General features: G+C 54.8%; 1 protein-coding gene across 1 annotated transcript in view; it reads left to right on the plus strand.

The window, feature by feature from the left end:
* Nucleotides 1–8189, plus strand: part of OTUD7A (OTU deubiquitinase 7A) — a 105720-nt gene extending 97531 nt beyond the window's left edge. Inside the window, exon 14 of the mRNA XM_004692952.2 lies at nt 8076–8189. Within this exon, the coding sequence (XP_004693009.1) occupies nt 8076–8189 (114 nt within the window). The remainder of the gene's footprint in view (nt 1–8075) is intronic.
* Nucleotides 8190–8578: the final 389 nt, after the last annotated feature.

An 8578-nucleotide genomic window follows, 5' to 3' on the forward strand; every position in this document is an offset into this window, starting at 1 on the left:
CGTGTCCCTGTACCCGCGTGTCCCTGTACCCACATGCGACCCTGTACCCGCGTGTCCCTGTACCCGCGTGCGACCCTGTGTGCATCACATCCACGGACAGCTGCCCGCCCTCTCTGCACCGCTGTCCTTCCCTGTCCCCCCTCCAGCTCTAGAGGCCTGGGGGCCCCCCACACACTCCCAGGGCGCAAAAGGAGCCCTCCCTGCCCTTCTGGGTTCTTGGGCTGGGCGCGTCATCGAGACAGAGTCAGACAGGGATGCCCTGCAGCGTGTCTGTCTGCGCCGGTGGCGGTGGGTTTCCGTGTGCACGTGTCTGAGCCAGCTGTGGGGCACGTGGCTGCCCTGTTGCTGCATCTGTGTACCAGGAGGCCAGGATGGAGAAAGAGGCCAACCCCGTGGCCAGAGGAGCCCCTCGACATGCCCCTCTCTTCCCAGGGGCCTCCTGGGTGGGGCTTCTTTCAGTCTTAGGGTGCGGGGGCCTCCACATGCAGCTGCCTGTGAGCCCCAGGCACAGGAGCAGATGGGGGCTCTGCAGCTCCAGCCCAGACAGCTTCTGGGCCGAGGCTGCTTCTGCCCAGCCGTGCAGAGCAGTCTGGGTTTGTCTGGAAGCCCCATAAATAAGCAGGAAATTCCCCAGCGGCTCATGAAAGTGACGTGCAGATAGGAGAGTGAAGAGGGACCGTCCTTAGGAGAAACAGATTCGCAGCTCACACCGTGTTTCCAGGCTCACTTTTTCCAGAGACGTTTTTATGCAGTTGTGAGCTAATGGAAATGCGTGACAGAAGAACATGGGGAGCTGCTTTAAAAGGGCTGGACTCCTGGCTGTGCTAACACAGCGATGCAGGGCTGTAGGGCACAGACACCCCCAGGCGGCAGCCCTGTCTGCGGGTGCCTGGCATGTGCCTGCGCGGATGGAGTTACCTAGGGAGTGTTTCATGCACGTGGGTGCCTACAAACACAGACACGTCAAGCCAGAGAATCTTGCTTCAGGCTCCAGCCACACAGACCGTTGTTAAGAACGGGGTTCACTTGTTCCTGTTGGGGGCCAGTCGGTGTTTTATCCCCAGCACAGCTATTTGTTATCGCTCGGTTGTGAGCCCATTTGCAGGACAAGATTCTACAGGTGCAACCGCTAACCCAGGTGTGTGCGAACGCGCTGAGCGAGGCTGCTGGCGTCATGGGCAGCAGATGGGCAGAGCCGAGAGTGACCTGACACAAGTCGCACGCCACCCACCTGAGCTGCCGCCCGTGGGGACCAGGAGCACAGGGCCAGCTTCCAGCACCACCCTAGAGGATAGTGGGGAGCGGCAGGGGCGGGAAGGGGGAGGGGCAGGGTGGAGGGTCTGGGAAGACAGTGCTCAGGCGAAGTGGCCTTGACTCTCAGCAAGTTTGCTTGTCCGTGGCCAAGCTATGGAGACCAGACGGGGCCCCGAGTCCCATCTCCCCACTGAGGAGCGCTTGGGGACAAGCTACTCCAGGCTTGGGAGCAGGAAGGAAGAACCTGCACCCGCCTGCTCATAGGAAAAGCAGTGCACGTGTGAGGCTCAGCTCAAGTAGGATTTCTGCAGCCCGTCACTTTCTCCTCAAGCTCTGGTCTTTCCTTCTCAAGCTTGGCCCCACCATCTGCCCTGCTTCTTGTTGGGAGTGATCAAAGATTTACTGACAAGGAAAGAATTGAGCCTTGCATCCAAGCTTGATGAGGTGGTAGACTGACCTTGCATCCGGGATGGGACTAGCTGAAAGTGATAACAAACTGATAATCAACTGGACCTGGCATCTGGGAGATACAGGTGGGAGCAACTGGGCCTTGCATCAGGGGACACAGCGATGAGTCACCCCTTTGGAATGCGAACCTAGAATCTATATAAGAGACCCTTCCCCCTTATTGGGTTGGCAGTAGCTGCGGACTCCACCTAGGGGCTCCGTCTCAGCTGCTGCCCGGGAGCAATAAACTCTGCTTGCTCAGCCTTTCTGCCTCCCGCCTTTCCTTCCTTGCGGCTGGTCAAAAGTTGGGACAAAACACTTCTGAGTCTCCTGCCTGGGCCAAGGTGACAGGGTCTCCATGACTGAGATAGCTAGGCCTAGGTGGGCAGGCCTGCTGCAGAGCAGACGGGAGCTGAGGCCTCCGGGCAGGTCCCAGGGGCCTTGCTGATGCAGGGGGTGGTCTGCTCCCGGGCGCTCCAGCTGACCACCGCCTGCCTCCACTGCCCTTCCCGCCGCAGATCCTGTCGGCAGACAGAGGCCCAGCCCGAGCCCCATATGAAGCTAGTGGGCTCAGGCCCCGTGTGGGTGAGCAGACGTCTGGCCTGGCCCAGAGCCTGTCTTCACACAGGCTGTCTGGAAGCCACTGATGAAACACACCACGAAGACTTCTGAAGCTCACTTCTGACACGAAGGATCTGACACTTCTCTAGAACGTGGGTCTCTGTTGTACATTTGAAGAGTGAGGGAGTTTTCAGATGAACAATATGTTCTTTTACAATTTAAATACAATCAATTATCAGAGTATATCCTCTGACCAGGATGCGAACTAGAAATCGATACCAAGAACACCACGGGAAAATCTATAAACACTGAAATGGAAAGATCCACTTCCAAATAATCCATGCGTCAAAGAGGAAGTCACAAAGGAAAATTGAAAATATACAGAACTAAAGCAAGGCTGTGACAGTTCATTTTTTTTTTTTTTTTTTTTTTTTTGGTCAACTTGGCTATGGGAGGCCCAGATGTCTGGTGAAATGTTATTTCTGGGTCTGTGAGGGTGTTTCCAGGAGAGATGAGCGTTTGAATTGGGACACTGAGTAAAGCAGATGTCCACCCAAGGTGGGTGGACGTTCTCCAATTTGGTGTGGTCCGAATAGAACAAAAAGGGGGAGGAAGTTTGGGTTGGTTCTCTGCTAAGTGCTTGCTTGTCTGGGACAACCATCTTTTCCTGTCCTCAGGGTTCCTGGCTCTCAGAGCTTCAGGCCTAGACTGAAGCCTTTGGGTGTTTGAACTATACCACCAACTTACCACCAAACACCTCTATCTCAGGATCTAAACTACTAGTTTAGAAAGCAACAATATCCAGCTACTTGCTGTTTATGAGACACAGGAAGGCTTGGGCCGTGACTCATGAAAGCAAGGCCTGGAGACGACCTCCTGCCACAGATTGGAGCCACGCCCATCACTGCCTGAGCGTGGGCGCTATCAGCGTGTCTTTGTTAATGAAAGCAAAGGGCGGGGGAAATGTGCTCAGTGTGCAGACAAGCAAGTAAAAAAAAAAAAAGCAGATGTCAAAATTTTATTTAAATTATAGAAAAGAGAATCCAAAGCCAAAAACATTAAAACAGGACAAAGACGGTCACTTGATGTTGCTAGAGGATATAAATCATGGCATGGTAACTACAGCATCTTCTTACTTGTGTATTATATTAGAATGAGTGAAAAAGAAAAGTTTAAAAATAGGAGGAGAAAAGAGCCCAAGGGCTGAGGTCGTAGAACCGTTTCCCTACTTGACAGAGGCAATATATTCATGATTGAGAAGAATATGGGGACCCTGAAGAGCATCAGCAATGTTCTAGTTTAGCTGACACCAGGCTGAAGCCACACCTCCCCTCCCAGCACAGCAAACTGTTTTTAATGGAGAAGTCTATTTTGAGAGCCAGGATTCCTGAAGGGGTGGGAGCCGTTGAGTGGGTGGAGGAGGAATTCTGGGGATGTTCCCTCGTGGGTTCCCTGGGCTGGATTTGAGTTCTGGGAACTGAGAGCAGGGCTGGAGTTACAGGGGGAAGGGGGTTTTGAGCAATCTCGAAATTGTCTGGGCCGTGGCGTACTAGCCAGAGGTCAGCAAAGTATCAAGGAGAAATTCTCAGAGGCAGATGAGGGCAGCAGGGAGCGTAGAGCACTTGACCAGGGGCCGTTCTCCTTCTCCTGAAAGACAGGCCATATGCCTGGGGTGTCTGTACCCTTGGGGTGGAATGGGAGTGGGGGTGTGGGGTGCCATCACGTCTTCATAATTTGGGTAGATGAAGGATACTGATGTTATTTGTGGTTATAGTCTGGAGACCTGTGAGTCATATCTGCTTCAAACTGTGTATAAAAGCTGACCACTTTCCTTCCCAACATTCAAGAAGTATTTCTAAACATCGCTTATGTATTGGACCAAGGGACCTCAATAAATACCAAAAAGCAGAAAGCGATTGAGGTCTTCCAACCTCCTGCAACATAAGGACAAGTTAACAACACAGTTTAACTTTTAAAACACAATGTGTAAATCATAGCTCAATTTTAAAAATCTGTACCTAAAAGTTAAGGATAAAAAGCATTCTCCTAAGTGAATGCCAAGTCACAGAAAAAAATCAAAATTAGTCCACTGATGGAAGATTGGACCAAAAAGATGTGGGACAGTGCTCCCCGGCTACTAGGACAAGTGGAAAGTTAGCTTACAACAAGCGGAAGGAACATGGAGGCCCGGCCAAGCGCCGGAAACCAGGAAAATAAAGACAACATGGGTAATCTCACACAGAGGAATGATGTAAGGAAATGAAGCAGGTAAATAAATATATCAAGATAATTATAGACTAGCAGACCCTGATAGCCAAAGTGAGATTTCTGAAGCTAAGAAGGAGGAAGATACAGGTCGTGAAGTCATAAGCATTGTGGGGAGGGAAGAATAGAAAAGATAGGTGGACAGACAGGTGGGAAAAGAAGCAAAACTTCTTTACAAAAAGAGAAAAGGATGAGAAATCTACCCCCAACACTTACCAGACATAGCTCAACCTGTTTTCACTACTAAGCGAGAAGGAATGAATTTAAATGAGCGGGTAACATAAATAAGAAAGAAAAAAATAGAATGTGAGGGCTGTATTTGAAAAGTGCACAGAGAGACAAAAGCTAAAGTAAAGAAATGATTACTAAAGGAAAAAAAATCGAGTCGCCAAATAAAGGCCGTTGAATGAAGAAAGCCAGTCCCTGCAGGTCACAAAACGGGGGAGCCTGCATTTCCCCTCCCAGCCGTTGCCACTCAGCTACTTCTCTGCACCTTGTCTGTTCTCCCCTCTGCTGGGAACCACTTGGAATTGTTCGAGGTTGAATGAAAATCAGGACCTTACAGTGGGGTCCCACCAGGAGCACTGGACTCCAAGGCCCCACAGTGGGTGAGCAGGCAAAGCTTTCTGTCCCGGGAAAACACTGCCCGTGGTAGCACTTGGGATCTTTGGCAGGGTTCTCTCCCTGTGGAGTCGGCCGCCAGCCCCAACTGCAGATTCACGAGCAATATAAATGTCACGGTTCAGCCACTTAGATGAAACTGAGCAGCAGCAAGTTCAAACCTCCGGCGACCTGAGGCTGGTGGCTCAGCCTGGCTTGTCACACTTCAGCTGAGAAGCGTGGGGGCAGTCATTCACACAGGGCTGCCAGGACAGATCTGTGTAGGTGAAGCAGTTGATCAAGCACTCTGCTCTAGCGCCCTCCTCATCATCGCCAGCTTACCCCCCCCCCCATCACGGGCTGCAGGTGGCCATGGCTGTGAAGTAGCTGCATTATCCCTGTTAGCACTGAAGATATCGAGAACTTTCTGTGGTCAGCTATTCCCTGGACAGTGTCCTGGTTTTCCTCTTATTCATGAACGTTTTTTATATTAATAAAGGTCCTTTGCAAATTGGCCTCCAGACAGCTTCCAGATTTCAAAATAGATTCTGGGTAAAGCAAGCCAGTCCATCTTGGGAGGAGCAGAGGACAGAGCGGACAGAGCGACCAGAGAGCTTGGGGCAGGCTTTTGTCAGTCTGTCAGGCCCCGCCCTCCCTGGCAGGTCACCTTGACCTCGCGGCCACTCTTGAGCTGACTAGAGCTTTCTGCTTGCTCCGCGGGGCGGTTCCCTGAGCAGCAAACAGCTGACGGGGTCACCGGGGGCCACCGGTTCATACCACAGCTGCCACAATAGGCTGTGGACAGGATTCAGCATGTCCCTGGGTCTTCTGGGTTCCCCCCCACAAAGATGGGGGTGGACCGGAAGGAGGCAGCTCTGAGAACCAGCACTGGGGGCCCCACGTCTGGTTGTGCACCTGCAACCCAGCCAGTCCCCCCATGGCTGTATGACAGACACAGCATCTTGCAACAGGCTTGAAGCCGCAGGGACCCCACAGCCCAGTGGGCCTGGGTGGGCCTGGGCTCCGGCGGGGTGACCGCCAGGTCTTCCAGCACAGTTGGAATCACCTGGGGTGGAACAAAGGAGCCGAGCAGCCACCTGGGGCAGCAGTGGCCCAGGACTCGCCTCGGAACAGTGGAACAGCCCCACATCCTCGGGGGGACAGCTCCAGGGGAAGGAGTACAAAGTCCTTGCTCTCCGGCGCCTTCCACCCGGCAAGGGGCAGAGGGGGCGCCACTGAGAAGCCTGTCTTGGAGTGTAGCCTCACTCTCCTCTATGCTCAGCCCCCCAAAAACAATCACCCCTAGAAAGCCCATTTGCGCTCCTAGCCACTGCCACAATGTGGGGAGGGGGTGGGGAGGGGGTTCCTTTGAGGTCAAAGGGACTGTGGGACACAGGTGTATGGGCATGGGACTTGGGGTTGCTTGGGTCCCCCTCAAAAGCCAGGCGACCTCTTCAGTTTGCCGAACTTCCCCCTGGTGACCCAGATCCAGTGGAAATGATTTGTAGAAAGTGGCGGTGTGTCCCGGAGGGGGGCGTCACACGTGACTGTGTCACACTCAGGCCCGGTGCTGCTTTGCAAAGACTGCGTCAGGGAGCGCTACGCATGTGCACGTGCGTGCTCACGCCCAGTGTGGGCGCCCTGAGACTGAACTGGGACAGGTGTGACCCCACACAGGTATGCCTATGTGCACGTGTATGGACGCAGGTAGACGTGGGCCTAGAGAGGGTTGCGTGGAACTTGTGTCTACTGTGAGTCTCAAGAAATGTGAGAAACACTCTGACACTCTGTTCGCCTAAAAAGAAAGAGGACCGGAGACTTCCAGAAGATGGCGGCAGACATTTTTCGCGGCGGCCGTTGCTGGGGAGGTCCAGAGTAGGGCCTGGACTGGGAGGTAGAACGGCCGGGCCCGGGCCGTGGCAGCCCCCCAGCACCGGCCCTCCAAGCCCCTCACCTTCCCCGTGGGCCTTTTGTTTTGAGGCGCAGAGTACTGAGAAACTGCCACGACACGTGAGTGACCCCAAGAAGCCCCTTCTTACTCTCAGCATGACCGGACGTTTGTCGCTGGCAGAGAAAGCCCAAGCCAAGCCTTCCGCGACATCCTTCAGCGACAAAGGGCCCTGAGAACCAGCCCCACCCTCTGGCCTGCAACTCACAAGGGAACAAAACGAAGACAAAAACTTAAAAGAACCACAACAACCCTCGAGCCGTCCCGCCCTCGGCGTGCGCTTATACACAGGAAGGAAGTGGCCGGGTGATTCAAAGAGCCGGGGCACTGTGTCTCAAGGAAAGGAATTATTTTTCCGACCAGCCCGCCCCTGCTGTGGTTTTGAACCCCACTGCAGACACAGCCTGGGCCAGTGCCCTCACCAGACCCCCCGTGACGCTTTAGCGTCTGCCGTCTAGACGCGGCCTCCAGGGTGGACGGCAGGAAGGCGCCCAGCGGGGCGCGCTGGGACTGGACACTGTGGTCGCGTATTCTGGTCGATCTCCGCCAGCTGCGGGCGGGTCTCCAAGGGACCTCCAGGGAGCCTGTCTCTGTGTCCCAGCCACTGACTCACCTGCAAAGCTGCTTTTGATTTCTGGTCAGCAGATACCAGCAGGTTCCAGCAGGTCACCTGTGCAGCCAGGGCAGCTGAGAGCCCACCACTCCCTAGTGCCATGTCCCTTCATGCTGCGACCACCCGGCGGAGCCACAGGTCTGGGTGCTGAGTTGTCCTGTCCCTGCCCTGCCTCCCAGCCCTAGGGCCAGGCCCCTGGGTGGCCAGCACATGCATTGCTCTGGTCTGTGCTCTTCGCTCGCTGCCCCTCCCCCACTCCCTTGTCCCTCCTGACACCTTCCTGTGACACCAGGCCTCTCCCTGCTGCTGCTACGCAGCATGCCTCAGCTGGCAGCGCTTGCCAGTTCTGCAAGCCGGGACCTCTCTGTGCACCCTGTCCATCTGCAGAATGAGAGTCTCGGAGGCCTGAAGGGCCTCCAGCTGACAGGAGATAATGGCCACAAAGCACTGAGCCTGGCCCAGGACACCAGCTCCGTCAGTGTCACAGGACCTACAGAATGACCGCACGAGTCACGGTGCGGCCAGCCTTCCCGCTGCCGGGCGTCTTCTCAGCGGAGACTCGTTGGCCTTTCTACCTCTTTCCATCTTTCCTTGGAGACTTTAGAAGTTTCCCTGCAAACAGCAGGTGCTCAAAAAATAAAAGTATCTTCTGGTAGTGTAGGAGCAGAGAGGGCTGGGAGGAGGACAGCAAACAGCCAGAGCAGGTGGGAGACCACCCCCACCCCCCCGCAGGAGGGCAGGAGGAGCTGTGGTGGCCGGGGCTGGAGTCCACCGTGCAGAGGGGCAGGGCTGCTGGCTGACACCCAGCGCGGGCGTGTCTGAAGAGTCCTTCCCCAGGCCCGGGAGTGCTGGGATGAGCACGCTGCCCTGACCTTCAATGGCGGGAGCAG

This window comes from Condylura cristata, unplaced genomic scaffold, assembly GCF_000260355.1.
Source record: "Condylura cristata isolate star-nosed mole 26May11 unplaced genomic scaffold, ConCri1.0 scaffold00035, whole genome shotgun sequence".
NCBI classification, from domain to species: Eukaryota; Metazoa; Chordata; class Mammalia; order Eulipotyphla; family Talpidae; genus Condylura; species Condylura cristata.